Source organism: Python bivittatus, unplaced genomic scaffold (genome assembly GCF_059951505.1).
Source record: "Python bivittatus isolate LINGU-HERP-01145 unplaced genomic scaffold, Pbiv_v1 ctg000610_np1212, whole genome shotgun sequence".
Classification (NCBI taxonomy): domain Eukaryota; kingdom Metazoa; phylum Chordata; class Lepidosauria; order Squamata; family Pythonidae; genus Python; species Python bivittatus.
In genome coordinates, this window is record NW_028277088.1 from 4,433,973 (window position 1) to 4,458,660 (window position 24,688).

The following is a 24,688-nucleotide window of genomic DNA, read 5'->3' on the forward strand; positions in this document are numbered from 1 at the left end:
GGCCTTCATTAATCCTGAACTAAAATTTCCAGCATTCTTCCCCATCAGTTGGGATTGCTGGGAATTGTTTTCAGAATCCTATGGAAAGCCAGAGGCTCTTTACTCCTGATTTGGGTTATGGCAAATTAATGAAAGACATCTTGCTATGCATCTCTCTCTCTAACACACACACACACATTTTTGTATTTGTAAATTGGCCATTGGCATTGCTTTTCATTAATTTATGAAAATCAGTTAATTATATAAGCACATCATCATTATTTGAATATGCAGCCTCATTGCAATTTTCTCTATTAATCGTTTTTAATGCCACAAGTACTTCAGTAAGATTTGTTAGGGCTTAGTTAGGAATCAAACTATGTGGGCATCACAGATGGCCAGCTGGTTTAGGCATAACTGATACAGCTTCCAGAAGGTTTTTCTGTAATAGTTTCTCAAAGCATAGGTAAAGGAAAACAGTACAGTTTGAGACTAAGTAACAGATGGTATTATTTTTAAAAGGTCACTTTGGGTTGTTAGTGCCTAGATGTGGAGATTGATGTTAAAATGTTGCTACAATTACATTTTCTGTCATTTTATTGAATGGCACTTGTATTTAGACCAAAATTCCCCTTGAAGAATACTGCCTTGAATGCTCTTTGATGAAAATGTGGGTTAAAAATACTCTTAATACTCACCTAATTAAATGTATCAAAATTTAGCAATGGGATTTTGTACGTTGTTATTAATAACTTGTGTGCCTTTTATTTCAATGATTTTTTAATGTTCATTTATTTATTTATGATATATTTGTATAATATCTTTTTACCCTATGGAAGAGGACACCCAATCTTGCTAATAAATTAAATATTTAAGAATATAATACAGTATTTTAAAAAAAGCACAAAGCTTTGTGTATATTTCTTAGGCTGCAATTCTTTGGCCCCTGTAACAGTTTGCTCTCAACTATAGATTACACGCTAAAATATCACTGTTCATTGTCTACTTGGGGCATTCTACATTCAATGAATTTTCCAAATATTTTGAATTTCATAATTTATTTGGGTGTGACAAGAACATATGATAGTAGCTAGATATATCTGCTTTCTCCAGAAAAGGGTGTAGATGGTGCATCTGTTGAAATAATGGAAACTAACTCGATCAAGTGAACTGTTGGGCTGAGAATTTGGTATTTGAAAGAGAATCTTAACATCTTCTAGCTGGCCTGGTCAATGGAAGGTAACAATGCTGTCTTTGGCCGGATTGAGTTTCCCATATCTGTGCTTGTTTTAAGATTTCGTTAGACTTTAAAGTCCATCTTTATTTCCTGCAGAATTACCTTTTTAGGAATAATTCCTGCAGATAATTCCTGCAAAATTATCTTCTTCAGGAAATAAACAATGTACAAAATCCCATTGCTAAATTTTGATACAAAATTTAATCAGGTGGGTATTGAGAAACTAACTCTTGATCTCAGTGAACTGTTGGGCTGTGAATTTGGTATTTGAAGGAGAATCTTAACATCTAGCCCACCTGGTCAGTGGAAGGCAACAATGCCGTTTTTGGCTGGATTGAGTTTCCCATATCTGTGCTTGTTTTAAGATTTCACTTGACTTTAAGTCCATCTTTATTTCCTGCAGAATTATCTTCAAATACGTTGATACCCACATTGATCAGCTGGATGAGACTGACAATGTATCATCATATTCTTTGTGTTGTAATTACTTGCTTTAAGTCTTGTTGATTTTTCATTCAGCCTCACCTCTGCTACTAGCCTCACATTGACTGATTGTTAATCTCTTGGGATTTTTGTCCATTTCCTCTCCCTCTCATTCTTCTATTTTTATCTGGCCTGCTCTTGCTTCCTTTAATGAAGCTATTTGAATACTTAAGATAGGATCTTTTTCCCCCTCCTGTCATTCTTCATTTAGCCTCTACTCACTATATCTTTGTAGTATCTTCTTTGTGGCATCTTCACTCATGTTCTTGGATTGCTGAGAATTTTTGGCCCCAGTTCCCTGTATATTTTCATAGGTTTTCATTTACATTTTAAGCCTCCTCCTTTTTTCTTCTGCTCCTGCAGTTTCATTTTCTTGTTTTCCCAATTGTGAACGTGCAAAAGGCCTATTCTTTTCCTTCAATTTCTCAGGTTGCATTTTCATGATAAATCAGTGGTTTTTTGCTATTTCTACTGCTGTTTCCCAGTCCTCCTTATCCACTCTCCCATTATTTTTATGTTATTACTGATCCCCTCTTCAACTATCTTTTTTGTAAGATGTTTCTGTTGCTTGTGTTTTTATACAGATTTCTTCCCCATAAATCTTATTTGAACATATTTCATTTGATTTTTCATCAAGTTTATTTTCTGTAGTTTAAGCCCAAGTGCACATTCTGACCCACTCAGAAAAAAAACCCTTATCATAACTGTAAAATGTTGGCTAATTATTGTTATATTTTTTCTTTCCTTTTTTTTTTTGCTTGAATATCTTGTTGCTATCATAATATTTTACTTCTTACGTTTTTCTTTTGATGCATACAAAGCTGTTCTAACTCTGTCATTCAGCAGAAAATGCATCATTTTTAACTAATGTATTTTTTTTCTGTCCAAACAGCAGCTGCATTACTCTGTTCTTGTCTTGATTAACAGGCTGAAAATAAATCATCTGTACTTTTTTAATGGTATGATCTCAGCATTTTAACATTCACAACAGTACTTGCCTTGTCGTTTCCCAAACCATACTGAGGTTTTGCTGCATTATGTTTTTTTTTATCCTTTTCTTTTATTAAACTTCTGGCATTAATGACTATACCTAACAGAGGTGATTGTTGTTGTTAATTGTCTCTTAAGGGAAGTTCTAGAACTTTTTGATATATTGAAAACAAACACATCACTAGATCCAGATGGTATCTATCCAAGAGGTTTTACAAACTCAAATACGAACTGCTGGTTTTCTCCCAAAACATATAATGTCCCTTAAACTGGCCTCATTACCAACAAAACAACATTGTAGTGCCAATTTAAAAAAAAAAGTAGGTACAAGCCTGTTAGCATAACATTTGTTCTGAGTAAATTTATGGAAAGAATGATTAAAACTAGTTATAAAAAAACATGGAACATACTTTGCTTAAAAAAGAAGTAATGTTGTATCTGCAAAATCATATCCTGCATCACTAACCTTTTAAAATTTTTTGAAAGTACCCACATGCATGGAGGAAGAATTGAGAGACAGGTGGTGACTCCCAGTCACAGTGGTTGTGTATGGGCTCCAGGATCAGAGATACCATGCTGCTGAATTGTTAGGGGCAAGAAGATGGTATTTCCCCACGTTAATTGTTTGTAAAGTTTGGAGAACATTACTGAACTGTGTGTGCTTCCCACAGTATAAGATCATTTCTTATGATCTTATAAAATCATTTCAAAAATGATTTAAAATCATTTCAAAAATGATTTAAAGCTGTTTTTCCTGTCAATGTTATATTAAATCTGTCATAGTAAATACAGTAACCAGTGTTATATGGTTATTAAAGTGTCTTTACAGTGTTCTAAAGTATGTACAGGTGGCTCTCATTGTTTGTCTAAAACCATGAATAACAAAATTTTGAGCCAGTGGATATTGTATGATTAGGTTCCAGCGGCCAGAGCTGTCCTGTTTCTCCCATAAACACTTCCTCTCTCTTACCCCCATAAAGATTCTCTATGCAATGTAACTGTACTTGTTCTTTAGGTCACGTGGGATCTCCCTGGAACAGCCCAACCACATGGTTTAAGGTGGCTTCTTTGTGGTAGCTTGTCTTCTTCAGAGCAACTAAATGAGCTGATAATAGATTTCCCCACTCACACCACATGGCTTCTCTGCTCCACACAGCTCTCTTAGAATTTCAGTGGAAAGGCCTATCAGTTGCATCACTAGTGCTGCCCAGAGAACAGTTATGGCTTAATCCAGTGATCATGTGCTTGCGGTTGGCATAGCCCTCTTTCCTTTGAACCCTCTAACCACAGCACTAATAATGACTAGTAAGATTCTCCCCAACCAAACAAGAAGGATTAAATACATTGTGTTGACAACCTAACCCTACTGTTTAAAAAACATGCTTTATGCATGTGGAGAAACCCATCCTTCCTCTTGTCCATGTGCAAAGTAATAAAAGAACATGATAACCTGTTGCTGTAGGGAAAACTGAAATTTGGCTGGGTAGTAATAAGATAACTAATATACTTGTCATATAAGTAACAGGATAACTAATGCACTTGTCTGATATTAGAAACAGTACAATTGAAAAAAATGACATACAAAAATAAATTCCTATATTCTCAAATTGCTACTTACGTCTCAGAACCAATTCTTCAGCTTCAAAAGCATTGGTACTCCTCATATATGACCTGTCTATCTGGCTACATAAATCTTAATTACAGTCAAAGACCAGCATATGGCCACCTATGTTTTGCATGCACACATGCACACACACTAAATTCCACAATGTCCAGGTATGGGGAATACAGAAAGAGAATGAGGGAAAGTTCCACATGAATGGAAATCTGCTTGTATGACACTGGATATAGAGCAGAGAGTGGCCTTTCCTATTTGACATTCTGGATAGGTTTAATCTTGCATTTGCATTTACCATTTAATAAAATCTGTTATTCAGTACACGTCAAGTTATTTAGTAGATGATGTTACAGGTGAAATATCAGTCTTCAGTCTTTGTGCTACTGGGCTGTTGGGCTGGCTTATTCACACATAGCTACCTTAAGGGATATGACCAGGCACAAAGCCCCACTTGAGTCAAAGGTGACCATCAGTTCCCACCTTCTCCAACATCCCCTAAGGTTGCTCCTACCACACATGATCACTCCCCCCCCCCACTTCTCTGGGAAGATGGGCACATTTCAAAACAATTGCTGGGTAGCCACTGCAGGTAAACGTTTATATTTTGTAAGGAAGTCAGTTTGCGGTTCAGAGGCAATCTTGAAAGTAAAACAGGATGCTGGAAGCTGTTTTTTTTTAATTGAGCATGTTTGTTATTAAAACATGAAATAAATATTTTAAAAATGTGAAAAGCCATGGGTAGTAAGACTTGTGGACACCAACTGAGATGTCTGTGGGTGGCTTCTTGAGGATCTTCCTTTACTTTAATCAAAGTATGACACGATCATTATCAGCATTAACTTTTAGGTTTGCACTGGGACCATTGATAATTAACATACAGTTAATCATTTTCCTTATTTCAGAGGTGTTCACAACACACATTTTAAAAAAGGTGGAGCTTTGATTGCACCATCATAGCCATCATCCTGATTTTTTTGAATATATCTTGTAGACCCCTGCCATGATTCATCCTCAGGGATTGCTTTTCTGCACCGTGGTCAGAATTGCTTGCTTATGGCATTTTAATAAGAGCAGTATAGTGGACTAAGTTGTGCCTGTATTAAGGGATGATTTTTTTTTTTAGTTGATAAGCAAATAGTTTGTCAGATAGGTTATTCCTTTGTCCAAATAAACTTTTAGTATTATGGTAGTCCCCAGGTTAAGAACACCCGGCTTAAGGACAACCCTTAGTTAAGAACTGAGCCTGTTGTAGCAAAATTTGAATTAAATACACCATGGTTCAAGTTCATTACACAATACTACTTATACAGTATTAATCAATGTATAATATAATACTTATAATACAGTTCTGGCTTACATACAAATTTGACATAACTACAGACCTTGGGAATGAACTCGTTCTTAAACAGGGGACTACCTGTATATCTTGATATCTCTCAAAAATCCATCTTCTTTCTAATATTCAAATTCCTTATGTTCATTTTTTCTGAGTTTAAAATCATTTAACCCCCAGCGTTTTCTTTATGCTTACTGTGGAGTCCTTGCTGTTCTTTGAGCTTGGTTGCTTTCTTGCAGATGTTTCGTTGCCCAATTAGGTAACATCTTTGAAGATGAACATGAAGATGTTACCTAGTCAGGTAACGAAACACCTGCAAGAAAACAGCCAAGCTCAGAGAACCCCAAGGACTCCACAGTTCAACCCTGAGTTACAGATATTCTTGTTGATGCTTATTACTTTTAATATTCTGTTATCAGATTATAAGTAGTTATGAGATTTTCTTCATAATTCTTGTTAGCCAAAATACAACATGACTCCAGTATTGCTCTCTTAGTTAATGAACATGAGCCCTGATTCAATCACTGTATGTTGCAAGAAAGAATTCTCCTTATTTCCATCCTTTTGTATTTGTCTGCACTAACCTGCAAGTTAGTTTAGGTCTCCCAATTTAAATTACCCTTTTGGACTTTTTCACAATCACTTTTGTTTATGTCCTCCTTAATAATCTGATATCACCAAATTTGACTATCTCATTGTTAACTCTCATTCGTGCATAATATGTGCCTCCCCTCCCACCCCAGCTTCTCCTGAACAACAATTCTCAGTGATCTTTTTTGCCATGTTAATTTCTGCTCCCATAGCCTATCGGTCTACTTAATGGTAGTCTTCAAAAACCATGATCAGAGAAGACTCCAGCAGGCACAGTGGTAAACGTTGGCAGCAGGGGAAGAAATCAGAGCTAGACTGAGCAAACCACCTATGCAACCTATACAGAAAGACTCTGAGGGTTATGATCAAATCATGGAGTATTCATTTGTTCCTTGCTGCATCATTTCTATCTGCACTTTCTAAGATTAGCACCTTCCCAGAAGATGCTTTTCTTTTTCTGCAAAACTCTCCCATTTTCAAGTCCTCAGGTACAAAGGCTGACCTTGGTTGTACACATTTACTTGTATAATCATCATGCAATATTCCCTTTTTGGCGATACTCATAGACAAAAGGAGGCATAACATGAGGAAAGGAAACATAACTAAATGTAGTTTACATGAATGCCATTCACTATATCTCTCCATACTTTTCTGTCCTTGAAACCATCTTTGCTTCTCCCCAGATTCATACACTGCTTCATATAGTGCCATTTGTTTTAAATGTTGCCTTTATCTTCATCTACGCTGAACTTTCTCAGTCTTCACATTCTCAATCCATTCTTTATTTGTTTTGCAATTTGATCATTCTTTCTGTAGGATCAGACCATCTCAATACTGGTCGCTCTGGGCATCTAATGAAGTGAGCTGCAGCTCATGAAAGCTTATCCCTTTTAATAAAATTTGTTAGTTGGAAAAAGTGCTACCAGATTACTTCTGATTTTTTATTTTTGTACCCAATCCTCTCTTGTCGTTCTTTCATTCTTAATCCTATCTCTCGGTTTGCCCTGCATTCTTCTTAAGTACTTCCTTCCCACTGCATTCATCCTTTGTTTTTCCTGCATACCCAACTCTCACTTCCATATGATAAAATGGGCTGAAGCATACCTATATACCCATCCTTTTTGCTTCCTCTGAGAAAAATTCCTTACAAGAGATCACATACTGCCTATTAATATTCTGTCAGCATTTGCACATCTTAAAATGTTTCCATCCATGTTCTCATCTTCAGTAAATGTCCTGTCAAGCTACACAGATTCATCTGTTTGCTCTAAGTTTTGCCATTCATATATAATTTGCAAGCATTCACTCTGTTTTCTCCTTCAGATATCAGTTACCTTGTCTCATTTTTCAGATCCATGCTCCTTATTGCATCATTTGCTGCAACTCATTTAGTTTCGAAATCAGTAGTATGGTATTACCTATATACACCTGTGTTCACCTTCCTAACTAACACATCTCTAACATCCCCACAGAAATGTCTTCTATTTTATCCATATATTTTTAAAAATGCTAGATCTGTAATGTCAAATCTGATTTCTTTAAAACTTGAATGAGTCTTATTTTAAATAATTTAATACAGTAAGGCCTGCTCACCTCATTTGTCGTGGAAAAATCATTTCATGCCCTTCGTCTTCCATAATGAAGAACAGTACCCCAGATAAATGCATCGTAAGGAATCTTCCACCCCCAGAAATCTCAACCATTTTTTTCCTGGAAACTTCACTTGTTTACATATTAATGTTTTACCTTCCGTGTATCTGGGTTGCAAAAAAAAAAAGCCTTTTTCCACTAAACAATAGAAGAGGTTAGTGGCATTTATGATTAACTCTCCTCCCATCTGTTCCATGTATAGGGAGATTGGAAGGAACAGTGAAAGGTTGATGTGACAAGCGATTTTAGGATGTTCCTATTCTGTCTTTGCTCTGAGGATCTCAAGATTGCATGTACAGTGTTAACCTTTTCTTTGAAGGAAGATTGAGGGAATAGTTAATATTTTGTTAATTTGTTAATCTTTCTCTAGTTTGGTCATTTAAAACTCACTGTATGTTAACATTCTTATGCAATGAAATGTTTGCCCAGTCTTGAAAAAACTAGATATATTCGGTATTAATTTACAGCTGGCCATTCCATATAGATAATTTCTTAGCATATATTCAGGATAAAATGTTGAGCTCGATTCCTTCATTTTAGATCAAGGATTCGGTTGTACTCCCTGGATTTTTTCCCAGTACATTGGTTTGGAACAGGAGTGTAACAGGAAATACTACAGAGTCTGTGCATGCATTACATTCCTTTCCCGCCCTGAGAGAGGGGCCAACAAACAAGGCTTTCTTCTGGAAAAGAGACCGGCTGCACAGAGTTCAACAGCAGATGCAGCCACAGAATCCAAACATCCTTTTCTGCTGAAGAAAAGAATTCAGCCTGCTCTGTTTAACAACAACAAAAAAGAAACCAAACGGTGTGGCCAGTAGATATCAACTTTATTTAGTGACGTCCCCCTTGGATGCTTGCTCTGAAAAGATCTCCAGAATGACACACTTGCTAGTAAGTAATAAAGAACATAGCGTACCCAGAGTGTTTAAGAATTAAGGTGGAGGAGAATCGGATGAAATGTGCATTATTTTGCAACGCTTTCAAATTTAGGCTCTCTCAGTGGTCATATTAGCATGGGTTCATAGTATGATAGATTGCATTCAGTTTAGGACAGCAATTTTGCTTAATTCATAAGCGTTCATGATCCAGCTCTTCTTGCGTGAATATATTATATTTAACAGCTCTCCTCCCTGCCTCTCTGAAGTCCAAAGTTTTAGAAGTATTGAACACAGACTCAAATATGAAAAGTTTCTGTAGAGCTATTAGGAGCATTAAACCTGGGATAAAACCACTGATCCATCTTGTTCAGTTTTGTATACTACACTGGGCAGCGGTGTAGAGATGAGGGGTCTTGAAGTCCATTTTCATCTTTTACCTAGACAAATGTTTTTCACACCTCAAATTTTATGATTGTTGAAACTATGAACTCTCCTCATCCCTGAGTTAAATATTTTCTGGATTAAGCAAAGAGTCTTCAATTACTTTTTTTCCCCTCAAGGAAAGTAAGACTTGGAGTATTCTTTGCCTCAGTATTTCTTAATGGGAAACAGACATATATTGAATTCAGTTGCCTTTTCTATTGCTGCTTGTCTGCTTTACTTAGCCTTGGAAATATATTACATAATCTGTGGACTGACGGGGGAAATAGGAAGAAACCGGAGAGCAGATGGAATCATATTAGGCCTACATATATAAATTGGATATTAAGAGAGAAGATTATTTTGCTAAGTGAATTGAAGGAAACACCATTTCCTTTGGTTTGGTCACCATTAAAGTAAAGCTGAACGTGGCAATTCTGAGCTAGTATAATGAGTGATTTCGGGGGCCCTATAGGTGCTCTTGTATTGCCTACACTTTTTCAGATTTCGGTTTGATACCTACTTGCATAGAAGCGAGACTTAACATGAATGAGATGCAGTAGGCTGGTCATTTGTAAAAAAAAATGAATTTGTCGTGTGATTCTTTGTGGGAGAACATGGTTGGTATATATTCACACATTAAAAGTGATGCAGTGAGAATAGTTTGCATACCTTTGGTTCTGCATTCAGTTTACACACAGTGTTTCAGATACGCTCTTGGTAACCTGCCAGGACAAAGTAAGAGCAGAACAGTGAACTAAAAACAAATGGAGAAACTTAAGTTTGTTTCTGTTCAGATACCACAAAAGCATCAATTTTCCATTACAGCCTGTGCTCTGAATTAGCATTAAGACTTTCAGATATCTCCTTCCCTATACTCTATAATACAGTGAAATAATTACACCGTTAATGAGTATTGCAGTGCCTTGAAGGTCCAATATTTTTCTCTTGTTCATATTCTCCAATCAGGTTTCTATTACAACTCCAAAAAATATTTTGAGAAATATCAAAAATGAATAACAGTTTAAAAGATTTTTAAAAACCCTGAGCATCTGTAAATACTAGCTTGTATTAATCAGATGCATTGGTAGACTGATTATAGTACTGAACAGATGAAATGCATTTTTGATATAAGTAAATATTTAAATATTAAGTTTTACAGAAGGAGATAGAAAAAAATACAAAATACCAAAAAAGGAAAGTAATACAGGTAGTCCTCAGATTACAAGGGCAATTGGGACCAGGATTGCTGTCGCTAAGCAATGCAGTCATAAAGTGTGACATTAATGACGCTTGCATCATAACTCCAAGACACACGGGTCACTAAGTGGGAAGAGGCAAGAGTCCCAGGCAAGGAGCCGAGGGGAGGCTGTGCTCACAAGTTGGGGGAGGGCTGGCAGAGGCTGCATGCAGGCATGTTGACTTTGCTTGTAGGAAGCCAGCAGGGAAGGTCGCAAGTGATTATGTGACTGCAGCTCCCTGCAGTGTCTTAATCACGAGCCAAGCACCTGGATTGTGATCATGTGATTGTGTGGGTGCTGTGGTGGCCGGAACTTCAAGGACCAGTCATAAGTCCATTTTTTCAGTGCTGCTGTAGCTTTGAACAGTCGCTGAACAAATGGACATAAGCTGAGGACTACCTGTACATGAAAAACTACCAAAAAAAAAAAAAAAACCCAGTGAGAAACTATATATGATCACATATTAATCAAAATGTCAAATTTCTAAATCTGCCTTGGGGAAGAATACATAATTAATGATTCTCTAACATCACAAAATATTATAAAATTTGTGCCACAGAAAAACATGAGTCAGTAGATAAAATTGTCTTTTCAAAAATGGATACGTCACACATCTCTTAAATCCAGTCCTTAATATCAGGAATATCACTACTTTTCCCATTTCTCAAAATAATTTACCCCAGACCTGATAACCATATCAGAACCAAATTCCAATGTTTTGAGATATAATTTAACTTCATATTAACATCTTTAACACAAAAACTCCCCCATAAATATACATGTACATTAAATATGTTATTCCAAAAAGATGTCAGTGATTCACAGGACCAAATCATGAGTCAGTGACCCTTCAAATTATTTATATCTCCAGCAGAGAAAAATATGACATCCATCCTTCCAAATACAGAATCACTGGATGTAAAGCAGCATAAATCATTGTGTCTTTCATCCATGTAGCAATGTTGACAGACTCTACTTACCAAGGAGCATAGGTGGGCATGGAATGTCGCAAGTACACCAGACACTTGAAGAAGAAAAAGGGGCATTGGAAGAATATCTGAAGGACAGTGAAGAAGATGCACTGTAGCTAGTACACCATGAAGACTTACTGAATGATGAAGAGACCAAACTGGCCTACAAGAAAGACCAAATGAAGAATAGAAAAGAGAGATGGCAAGGCAAAGTATTACATGGCCAGTACACAAAAAAACTAGCAGGCAAAACAGATAAGAACAAGACCTGGCGATGGCTTAGAGCAGGAAAGTTGAAGAGACAGAGGGGCTCATTCTGGCTGCACGAGACCAAGCCTGAAGAACAAATGCATACAAAGCCAGAATTGAGAAGACAGCAACCAACAGCAAATGCCACATCTGCAAACAAGCTGAAGAAACAGTGGACCACCTAGGTAGCTGCTGCAAGAAGATCGCACAGACTGACGTCAAACAACGGCATGACAAAGTAGTAACCATGGTGCATTGGAAGATCTGCAAGGAATACCATTTGCCTGCAAGCCAGAACGGGTGGGACCACAAAACAGACAAAGTAATAGAAAATGAAGAAACTAAAGTGCTCTGGGACTTTAGAATTCAAACAGACAAGCACCTGCCATGTAACACTCCAGACTTAACAATCGTTGATAAGAAAGACAAAAAAGTCTGGATAGTGGACATTGCAGTATCTGGAGACAGCAAAATAGAAAGAACTCGAGAAAATCACAAAATACAAAGAGCTGCAAATAGAAATAGAATGACACTGACAAAATAAAGCAAAGATAATACCAGTAGTAATAGGTGCCTTGGATGCCATCCCAAAACATCTGGAGCACCACTGGAAGACCATTGGCATTGACCAAATCACCTTCAGTCAATTGTAAAAGGCAGCTTTACTTGGAACAGCTTATATCCTGCGATAATACTGTTAACACCATCAGACAACAACATCTGCCTATTCCAGGTCCTTGGGAAGAACTCAAAAGGTGGATAAAAATGCCAAATCCAGTCTAAACATCTGGCTGACTGTGCAACCAACAGCAACCAGAATAATATGTGCATCAATGTGAAATCACAGCTACCAGTTCTTTAGCTGGTGTGGGCCTTCATTCGGATCAAGTTCTTCCCAAGAACCCTGGATGTCATAATGTATGAGCACAGTATATGTGCGGATCCAAGCGGTGTGGCCTTTTGTAACTGATAGATGGAAATATTGTCAATGTGTAGATTTTCTAAGTGTCGCCCAAGGCTTTTTGGTATGGCATCCAATGTGCCGATAACCACTGGGACCACCATTGGCGGCTTATGCCATAATCTTTCAACTTCAATTTTCAGATATTGATACTTTGTGATCTTCTCCAATACTTCGTCTTCTGTTCTACTATCCTCTGTTATTGCCATATCAATTATCCATGCTTTCTTCTTTTCAACCACAGTTAAATATGGTGTGTTATGCACCAAGACTTTATCAGTTTGTATTCAGAAATCCCACAATATTTTAACCTCCTCATTTTGGATTCCTTTTTCAGCTATATGATCCCACAAATTTTTTATTACTGGCACATGATAATTTTTACAGATGTTCCGCTGAATCGTTTTGGCGACTGTTACATCGTTGTTTATAGACAGTTTGTGCAATCTTCTTACACGAGCTGAGTATATGATCTACTGTTTCTTCTGCTTCTTCACACAATCTGCACTTCGAATCATTTGATGATTTTTCAATTCTGGCCTTGATTGCATTAGTTCGAATAGCTGGCTCTTGAGCAGCCAAAATCAAGCCTTCAGTTTCTTTTTTTTTAATGTTCCAGTTGTAAGCCATTGCCAGGTTTTATCTTTATCTACTTCCCCCTCAATCTTTTGTAGAAATTGACCATGTAATGGTTTTCCTTGCCAGCATTCTGTTCGTGTTTTTATTACATTATTTCAGTATTCATGTTTTGTTTCCTGTACATTCAGTAAGTTCCAATTTTTAACTTGCATCAGTGCTTGTTCTTGGCTATCTTTTACATAATCAGCCAGTGCATGCTTTTCTTTCTTCGACAGTTTGTTTGACTTGAAGTAAGCCTCTGCCTCCATTTCTGCAGGGCAGGTATAATCTATCAATATCGCTACGGGAATTTAACACACGGTGAATAGCCATGAGTTTTCTTGTTTTTCGGTCCAAGTTAATAATTCCAGCAGTTTATTATATAGCAGGTGTGGTCCAGGTATTGATAGCTTTGATGGTTCAATTTCCACCATTCAATTTTGTCTTTAGCAGTTTTCTCACTCTTTGGATATATTCTTTACTAATCACATTTTTAACTTGTCCGTACTTGATGTTACCCAACTATAAAATGCCCAGATACTTGTAGGCTTCATTCTGATGGCTCCTGATGGTTTGGCCATTCACCATTTCAATTCTATTACTGTTTGTGATTTTAACCCAATTTATTGCTACTGTAGCACATTTCTCTAGGCCAAATTCCATTGCTTATATCTGTGCTAAAAATTGTTACAGTATTTGTCAGTGACTGGATTTTGATTTCTGATTTTCCATAAAGCTTCAGATCATTTATATAAAGCAAATGTGAGATTTTATTAGCATTTTTTGCTATTTGATAGTCACGATTTGTTTTCTTCAAAATCACTGAAAGTGGAATCATGAAGTGGGATCGTTGTTGTTATTGTTACATTCTTTGGGGTGTCCAGTAAACTCAAAATAAGATCTTTTGATGAATCAGTTTTAAATCCACTGAAGCAGATTTAACATTTTTAAGACCTGCAACCACTTATGTTTCATTCTTTAATTCATAAGCCATAAATGTCCTTAATATTGATTTTAAAAGTAGTTTTTGATACAAAAAGGATGTGTGTTTAATTTCAAATGTTGATGTCATCAAATATATTAATATCTCAGGTGTCTGAGGCACAGCCAAAGCATCTGGTCCATACTGAGATGTTAAAACATGCTTGAGTCGATTATATCACCACTGTTGTGAATTAGGAAGACAAAATTCCATTGGAAGTCAAGAAAAATCTTTAAAATAGTTACTACATAGTAATTAACTTAAAGTATGTATTCCAGATTCCATCCACAGCTTCCAATAGAACATTTTGCCCCCTATTTTTAAGGTAGAGTTTTTCCACAAAGTTAAAATATTCATGAGACTCAGCATAAACACCCACATTACGACCCAACAAGGCCCAAACATGTCTGACTGCTTGTAAACCAGAAAATGAAATACCCTTTCTATTATATATCAACCCTAGCAATTGCTACAACCTTAATGGAAATACAGAAAAACTTCCCAACAGAGCCCACAACAGTTAATGTTCTATAGGTAGTCCTCACTTAATGACCACAATTGGGAATAACAACTCCATTGCTAAGCACCACAGTCACTAAGCGGAAAGTCACGTGACCATGACTGTGATGGAATGTATCTACGAGGAAGAGAATGATGTGGGAGATCAAGGCTCTCAGGGAAGAGGGGGTGCATTCCAGGAGTGGGGAGGAGGCAAGAGGCAACACAGACCATAGGGGGAGCATGAGAAGAGTAAGAGATTCAGGGTAGCCACTCCCTAGAATCTCACAGGGTAGATCCACTAGTTGCTGTAGTATAGATTTAGTTTGGCAAGATTCTGTCTATAAGGTATAAGCAAATAAAGGAACTGTGCTAGACTGGACTGTTTCATTGTTGTTCTTGGGCTGGGCCTGACAATGACAGACTTACAATATCTCTTTCCATTCGGTCATTAAGTGAAACATGTGACTGCAACTTGCAATTTTACATCCATGTTCTCCATTAACTCTGCTTGTCATAAGCTGGTTGGGAAGCACACAAATGGTGATCACATGACCGTGGGATGCTATGACGGTTGTAAATGCAAGGTTTGGTCTCAAAGCTTTTTTTTTTTTTTTACACTGTTGTAACACCCAACAGTTGGTAAACAAGGCAGTCAGGAAACAAGGACTACCCGTACTAGGTATTCGTTCCACATAGATGTAGTTGAGAAAATGTAAGCCCAATAATATTGGCTAAAATCTAGTAAATTAAAACCATCATCCTCAATAGATAACCTTGCTTTAGCTAATGAAATCCTGTTTTGCCATATAAAGTTTCCTCAATAACTTACCTATCCAAAAAAATATTTAGTTGGGATTAACATTGAAATACCTCTTAATGCATAAATTAATTGTGGGGCAATATTCATTTTAATGACATTAATTTTAACCCACCAACTTAATGGAATTTTCATCCATTTATTAATATGTTCTGTAAAGCTTTTAACATAATTCCACATATTTAGAAATATTTTTAGGAATATAGATACTTAATATAATCTGTGGCAATTGCAAAGCCTAAATCTTTGCATTGTACAAATGTCCTGCTGCTTAATTAAAACAAAAGTTGAATTGATTCTGCTTGTTAAGCCCCAAATATCAGAATGCAAAGATTGGCTTCAGTAATTTCTCATCTTGTATTTTTAGCATTTTCAGTTACAGGGTAGAAAAAGTCTGATCAGTAGATTGCATTTGTGGCTGCCCTGTCTGATGTCCTCTTGTGTTTCTCAGCCTTGGAAGATTACTGTTAGGCTGAATGCAGCCTTTTTGAGCCTTGTGATTGTCACTCTATGAACTTACTTTTTGAATATGTCCTTTTGAGAATCTGGCGAAATAACTGTCTGTCCCACATCAGTCACTTCTATTTATGGCTTGCTCCAGGATTTAGACCTCCATAAAAGCAAGTCTAACTTTCTATTCCAAAAGAGATTCCATTTTGGAGGAACAAGGTAACTGATGAGACCACTGTCAGTGTAGTATCTAAATGCAGTGTGGATCAGAAAGTCCCTAGATCAGATCCTATCTGATTTAGGCTGATTGCAACAAGCCTTGTCTTATCAATATAGTAAGGCTAAAATTGACCAAGCTTCTAGAGGTGCCATAATTTATTTCACTGAAGTTGCTTGAAATTCGCTGTAGAATTAATTTTACTGATAGACGACACTTTTTCTAGTGAAAGCCGTATTTTCAGGATGCGATAGGTGGGCAGTAAAGCACACACTGGATGAGACCAAGCTGGAAAGTTGATAGGGCTATCCATTCTTTCTGATGCCCACATTTCTTTCTTTCTGGGTAATTCTTTTCTTTTTCCTGTGCAGCAGACTGCAAGGGCAAAGAATGATTGTCCTTATTAGAGGTCTGAACTACTTACTCTTGGAGCACTTGTGAAATTAATCTGAGCACTACATGAAATTAGGTCGAGCCCCAGTTGTACCCCTGGGACTATGTGTTGGTCACCTCTGATTTATCACACCGTATTTTCCTTGTCGGCTTCCAGGAGTGCCTTACCATCCTGCATCCCCCTGCAACAGAAACTCTGCATTGGCTTTTATTTTATTCTGTAAAGCCTCACCCGTCATTTTATGACACAATACATTTGAGTAATTTAAATGTTTTTATTCTGCTTCTCTACTCAAAAAGGCAACAATAATAGAATGTATGTTTTTCAACCATCTGGTCTAAACCAAAGAAGAGTGAAAAGTATCTAGGTCAATCTTGCAAAAACAATAGGAAAAAGGAAGGGTTTCAAGCCTTGCCTGAAAGCTAAATCAAATTAGTGTTAGACCAGCTTCAGAGTAACAAATGCTGCAATATGCAATGGTCATCAGGAAGACCTGCTTTATGGAGAATATTTTTGTAAGGGATGACCCCTGAGGAAGTCTACCTTCCAGGCCACAGATCTGTATGGATGTAAGTGCTTTTTGCTTGGATCAAAGTAATTTATGGCTTTAAAACCCAGAACCAGCATCTTGAATTGTATCCGGAAGCAGATAGTTAACCAAAAATAGTGGGACCAAGGCTTTATACCACATAGCACAGAAAAACACAGCTTCCCTCAACAGGATTAGAGTACTTCTTCTTGGTCTGTCCAAGATATGCTCTTTAATAAAGCATCATCATTCAAAATATGCCAGGAATAAAGCCTTGGACAGCCTTGTCTGATTGGAAAGAACAGCAGTAGTGCACGTGGAGAGATGTGGCTGAAGCTTTATGCATTAACATAGAGTTTCAACTCCAAAGTGCCTCTTATAAAATGTCTGGGAGTAGTGTGAGCCTCTCAGGCACTGACTGCAAAATGTGTCTAGAGGAAAAAAGAGGCTGACACTTGTTTAATTAATATTCCATTTAAACCATTTAATGCATCAGCCAAAAGTTCTAATACAGTATTGTTAGTTCCTGAAACATTGTTGTTTTTTTTCCCCATAGAATAAAGTGGGGGATTCCTTCTTCATTCTGCTGAGTTGGCTGATTCCTTTTTTGATTGCTTGGCTTATTAAAAGATTTGAATAAAGTTTATGATAGCAGGCATGCAAATGCTGCTGAATGTCTGTTGCTGCTTCCCAGCCGCCCCACTCCACCCCCCACCCTTTTATGTTGAGGATTCTTACTTCCTGCTCTCAGGTACCAGAGATCCTAGCCTTGTGGCATAAGGACTGAAAGTAGGATTTCTGCACGCTACTGTATGCTCTCTTTACCAGTTAGAAAAATAAGCCTCTGCATACACCAAAGCCAGAAGCAAATAGAAACTTAAGCAGATGTCTAGCAGAGTATCAATATGCTGCTTTCAATAGGAGGCCAAGAACAAAACAAGAATTTTTCTCCACCACCATCATCTTTCAGATAGCATGTTACTTTACATCTTCATTAATTCTCTATTATGGGGAGGGACTTCCGGGGGAGTAATGGTGGATTGAAGACAACTCTGTTTTTTGTGGAGCTGATGGCCACAGCGAATAAGAGGAGCTGGTGATGGATCCGGCTCTTCGGAACCATCTTCTAACAAAGGAGATGACTGGATCACCCACGAGTACTCCTTACAGAGGCTCCCTGTGCTCCCTGTGAAGAGATCACAAATGAGCAATCTCCAGCAGGTTGAGTGCTCTGGGAGTTGCAGGAAACATCGAGCCCAAGCCTTGGCTCCAAGCCTTCAAAAGGACACTAGATTTGCTTATACTTCCTCTTAATTGACAAAGGAAACAACTTATTACCAATTTATTTGGAAATTAAAAACCTTCTGAAAGGCAAATTGGTGCACACAGGGAGAATTTCCTTCTATCCTTGAAGAAAGAAGATTCAAGTAAGTTTAACGATTGAAAAGAAAAAAGTTAATTTTTGAAACAGCAAAAGGGAGTTTAGAATGTTGACTGTGGACAGTTAAGGGGCCAGACAGATCTCAAAGAATAGTTTTTATGTACAGTTTTAAATTTTATAAAAATATAGATGATGCTTTTGGAATTAACGGTAAGAAATCTCATTGTGGGAAAGTTTTGACTCTGAAAAGAAACAAAAGATAAGACTGGGCTTTGAAGGTTGACTAGAGGGAACCAGAGAGTAATTAAAGGAGAAGATGCTAACATAATGGAGGAATATTATTTTACTATAGAAGAATTTAAGTCAGCTTGGGAACAATGTGTTCAGGACCTATTTTTAAAGCTTTCTGATACTTTCAAAGTGGAGCTAACAGAGGTTAAAGAAGAAGAAAAGATTTTATTGGATAAAAAAGAGGCTGAGGATTATTTGAATGGGGATCTTAAATGGACTTTAAAGACGTGCCAGACTATAAAAGAGATATGGAAGATATGAAAAAAGAAAAAGTGGATTTGAAAAGTGATTTAAAATTGTTTGACTATAAGAGTGACATGGAGAAAGAAGCTGTATTGGACCTACAAATTATGCTGGTTGATGTTTTAACAATTAAAGGGGACATTCAGATTATAAATCAGAAGAGTGACTCTGAGAGTTATCTTATTTTGGATCCACAGAAGGGAAGTATTAAATTCCTTAAGTTCCTGAAAATTAGGCAGGGAGAAAATGGTAGGAAATAATCATGTGGGACTTTATTTGAAGAAGCAACAGAAGATCAGACAAACAGAAGAAAAAGTTCAAAGTGGACTTATTTGATCAGGGTTAAAGTTGTAATTTTGGGTTGTTTTTATTGGAAACTTTTTTTTTTTAACCAGGATTGTAAGATGAGGATTTACCATTTTGTTTTTGTTTGTTTGTTTGTTTTTGTTTTTTTGGCATGGGTATTTTTTATGTCTACGGGGATAAATTCTTCATGTTTTACTTATTAGAGAAAGTTATAGGTCAAAATGCATAATGGATTTGTCTAAAGCTAAAATATATAGGTTATTATTACTGGTACTCTTAATGCTTTTGCTGAGTAAGATTGATTGATGAATTTCTTATAATTTGGCTATAGTTAAGTGATGAGAAATGGGAAGAAGAGAGGGTTTTTTTTTTTTGGTAATACTAGAGAAGTTGTTAAGTTACTACAAATGTTTACACTTGTTGGAGGGAGGGGGAGTCACTTTTTATATGTCTTTCCTTTTTTTCTTTTTCTCTTTTGTTTGTATATCTTTTTTAGTTCTGTATTAGCTTTTATCTATGTAAAACTTGAATAAAAATATTATTTAAAAAATCTTTTATGGGTAACTTAAAGTGTTTTAAGTATGGCAAATTTTTGTGGCATGTAAATTTAATAATAAATAAAATTTTGTTGTCCATAGACCTCTTCGTAGAGATGAAACTAAGGTTAGTTATTGGCTCATTTTTGAAAGCAGGATTTGCCTTTGGCCTTGTAAACCTCTAGATTGCAGACCCTTAAGTGTTTAGATGCCTCATATGTTGCTTTTAAAAATAGATTAGCTGTCCTTGTCTTTTTTTTTAATAAAATGCAGAAGATATCTGTAACTTATTAAACCAGGTTAAATATGTTTGCTTAAAAGTGTTACTTAGATGTGGTATATTGCAACATCTATATACTGCCTACTAAAATTCTATAATCTTCCTACCTAGAACCCTCGAAATCAACGTTCAAATATCCATCCTTGCTAGAAGGATGTAGATCATTTTCACAATCACCTCTTAAAATTGTGATTTTAATCACAACTGTTTTTAAGCAAAAGACAAACCCATTGCTGACATTCTGAGAGAATCTTAAATCTTTAACTAGTGAAAACATACTTAATGCTTCTGTTCAATGATAACAAAAGTCCTGACGTGGGATTTAATATTCCATGTTCACAGGATTGCTTCCGTTTTTCTTAGGCATTACTTATTTCAGTCCCAGACTCGCAAATGCCTGCATTACTCTCATCCTGTTCCAATGAAGCAAAGAAAAACATTTCTTGTTTTACAAGCACAATTCAATAGCTTGTGCTCCAGTGAAATCTGTTCTTTTCTTGGAATACAGCATGAGGTTCTTTTGAGTCAGAACAAACTATATAACTTCAACTTCCTTTGCAAGTCTTAACTTTGAAATATTTGTAGTTAATGCCTTAGCTTATTATTATAAGAGACGTCAGGTGGGCTTTGTGTAAAAGAAAAAGGCGAACAAGGGGCACTTAAATTTGTCTCCAAATCTTTTGATTATGAATCCTCTTCTGTCACTTATTTGCTCATCACTTTGAATTGAAACATGTTGGAACTTTTTTTTTTTTTTGCAGCCTCGTAGTGGAAGTTTACAGTTGAAAACTTCTGAAGAAACCAAAAGATTTAAGATGTTTGAGTTGAGAAGTGGTGGAGAGGAAAAAAAAAATTTTTATGCAAGACAATGATGTTCAGAATTGAATCTTAAAAATACTTTAAATACTTTAAACACTCAGTGTTTTTCAGGAGCCCTGTTGCTTAGCCAGACTCAAAAACCTAGATCTGGCTGACACAATCCTGAGTTTATAGTGCAATGCAGGTTGAGGCTTAGCTGTTTTGTAGCTCTGTGAAACAACTGTATAACAGCTCTGTGGAGCCCTTGGGGTTCTCTGAGCTTGGGTCTTTTCTTGCAAACGTTTCATTACCCGGCTGGGTAACATCTTCAGTGCTAAAACGGGATAGGGTTTGCTCTCTATTTATATGCTGTGGCCTGCCTTGCCCATGCTGGTGCGGGTGGGGGTTTTGTTTTGCTCTTCCGGTAGTTCCTATTAGTGGTCCAATTCAAGAATGAGAAGTAAAGCTTAAATTCTCACAAGTGACAGCAGGAAGCCTCCTCCCCATGATGTATTTGATACCACATTCATAGAATATAAGGAAGTACAACTGTATTTGGGCCCACCATAAGGTTCAACGTGACTATGTATGTGCAAGTGACTCTTGAGTACCAAGCTGAAATTTTGAGGGCGGGAGGGTGGTGGTTAAGTCCTGGATGCAGCTGGTCTGTTTGTGATTGCATCCAGTTAAGGTTTTTATTATGCAAGCTCCCTGCTTTATTTATGTGATTTTACAGGTGTTCTGTTTACACATTTCCGGTGTTTTCTCACAGCATCTTCCAAGGGGAAAAAATCCAATAAGGAGGAAAAGGCAAAATAGCTGCACAAGGCCTTCTTATTGGTAGCACCACAGGCAGTTGGCTTGGAATCATCATTTGTTGCAAGGTTTTGTAGGTTTTTAACTGAGGGTTGGCACGTGGGGCCCACTCAGTGAGTGGCCTCATCATTTCGTGAAGTAGGGCTTGGGTTTTCTTTTCCCCTTCCACCCACTCCTCAGAAGTCACTGTGGATTGCATAAACCTAGCCAGTGCCCAAATTAAGTCATCAACATGCCATAAAGCTGTCCCAAAATCTTTGTCTACTGTCAAACCTTCCCTAGAAGTTAACACAAGTAGGGGTTCTTTAAGGCAGAAAAATTGAAACTATTGCAGTTAGCATAGTATAAAATTCACATTAGTGATTTAGGAGTTGTAGTACAGTTCATACGAGCATTCCTATTATGGAAAGATACATTTCCTTGCCACAGTAGGAAATTAAACAGAAACCATTGGATCCACTGGATGTCATGACTGCTATGCTGGCAGGCAGCAGAATGGTGCGCAACTAATGACTGAACCTGTGGGATTCCTATTTACATGCTCTGAATTGGGAAGTCAGTTGCAATGCTGCAAACTCTGTAGTTGAATTCAAAATGTGGACTCCAAATGGGGGTTGAAATGCATCCCTCATGTATGCTTTTCAAGGTCAGTTACAGAAATCATTTTCCACAGGAAACTGGGGCTGAGGATACATATGTTTGAAGAAACTCAGGTCAAAATGCTGTCTTCTGGGATCATAGGACTAATTCTATTATTTAGATATTTACTGCAATATATTGCTTTTCATTGTCCTGAAAAGACCTCTTGATCCCAAGTTTCTGACAAATCTTGAAATGTGTTTGTCGGCAAATTTGTTTTTATTTTCTTTTTAACGGGTACCTTTCATGTTTGTACTAGTGCTTTCTCAAAGGTCTTGTCCAAATGGGTGTAAATAAAATATTGTTATATTGTTCCCTATAGGAGCAGATGGTTCTTATTCCTGTTGACATAGCCTGATAATTCCTTTGTACCTTAATGTAAAATATGAATGTGATGTGTACAGGTGTTTGCTGCAATAAGAACAGCATGGCTTAACAAATTCCCAGTTTACAAATGACCCATAATTAAGAACGGAGCCTATTGTAGCAAAATTTGAGTTAAATACACAACAGTGTGAGTTTGTTACACAATACTACTTATACAGTATGTTTCAGCTTACATGCAAATTAGACTTAAGGACAGACCTTGGGAACGGAACTCAAGCTGGGGACTACCAGTAGTGATTTACCAGAAATAATGTGGGTTTTTTTCAGTCAATGCTATAACATTACAGTTAACTATCTAAGCGCTATGTGTAACAACAGGCATTCTTCAAAAGTCCAGAAACCATTTACAATGCAATATTGTATTTCTTTACAGTGTCCCAATGTAATCTCAGTTTGAAAAAGCAGAGGAGTAGAAGCATCTTTAGCACTTTATTCTGCTGCTTTCGTGACTACAATGTTGAGTCACCATCTCCCAACAGCACCAGTGTCCTTCCTCCATTGGTGGAAGAGAATGGCGGACTTCAAAAGGTAAATGTTTTCTTTTATAGGGTGGTTGAACTTTATATGAGTAAATCCACAATTATAAATTGCCACCTAGGTCATTAGATGAGGTAGTGTACAACAAATTTTCAGTCCCCATTGAGAATCATTGAGATATGATAATGAGAACAAGAATAATTCTTTTTCTCTTGGTGGCATTGAGTAGCTGGATCTGAAAAATGGTCAAAGCCTCTTCTAAAGAGTTGGTGGTGAATCCCTTTCTGAAAAGGCTGGATCCAGCTATGTAGGATAGCACCCTGTTCCCAACCTTCTCTTTTTCAGGAAGGTTGTTGAGAAGTTGGTGGGACTTCAGTGACAGAGTTCCCTAGAGGAAGCAGAAGACTCTTTTCCCTTGGGTTTCAAGCTTGGCATGGAATGAAAATGGCACTGGTCACTCTGTTGGATGACCTTTGTCAGGATCTGAATGAAGTAGTAAGCTCTTCATGGTGCTACTTCATCTCTCATTGGTGTTTGAAACCATCATGGTGTCTTTTTGGACTGCTTGTGAAGTCTGGAGATATATTTTTACAATGGTTCCACTACTTCCTAAATGGACAGTACCCGGTGGGCGGGGGAGGATCTGCCCAATGGATGCTCCTTTGTGTGGTCCACATTAGTTCAGTCACTCCTACTTTTTAATACCTATATGAAATCTCTGAGAGAAGTCTTCTGTTGGTTTGGGGTCAGATATCAGTATGCTGATGATACCCAGCTGTTCATCATCACAAGGAGGATGAATAATGTCATGGAAGTTTTAACCCAGTGTTGGAGGGCTCGATGCAATGGAAGAGGCTGAAGTTGAACTAGAGGGAGCTGCTGTTTTTCTAGAAACCATTGGCTTTCTGTGTAGTCCAGTTGCGATCCTTTCTGCAGCTGGTGGTCCTGCTAGCAATAACTCATTCCCTCATCGCCACTGGGTTAGTCTACTGTAGTGCACTTTATTCGGGGCTGCTCGTGAAAACTATTTAGAAATGGCAGTGGGTGCAAAATGTAGCCACCCATGTGCCAATGGATAAGAGCTGTTATAGCTTTATTACACTTGTATTGTGGGTGCTGCATTGGCTTCCAGTAGATTTTCATGAATAATTTAAAACGCTGAGTTTAACCTATAAAGCCCAATATAGCTTGGCTTCCAGGTATCTTCCAGACCACTTTCTCCAAGTAGAACTGGCCCATATTTCATGCTCATCCCAGATGTAGATGCTTAGAGTTCCCCATATAAGAGGAGCAGTGACCTAGAGATAATATTTCTCTGTCACGATCCTCATCTTGTGAAAGTGTCCCCCTCCCCAGAAGCCCAGTTGGTACCTCCGCTAGCCTCCTTCCAGAAGGTAGCTAAAAGGGAACGTCTCTGAA

At 37.3% G+C, this 24,688-nt stretch overlaps 1 protein-coding gene across 2 annotated transcripts in view; it reads left to right on the forward strand.

Moving 5' to 3' along the window:
* The window catches only part of CTDSPL (CTD small phosphatase like), a 68,581-nt gene that overhangs the window by 21,813 nt on the left and 22,080 nt on the right, over positions 1-24,688 (forward strand). For both annotated transcript variants that reach the window (XM_007437644.3, XM_007437643.3), the window contains exon 2: positions 23,166-23,320. In XM_007437644.3, the coding sequence (XP_007437706.1) occupies positions 23,166-23,320 (155 nt within the window). The remainder of the gene's footprint in view (positions 1-23,165; positions 23,321-24,688) is intronic.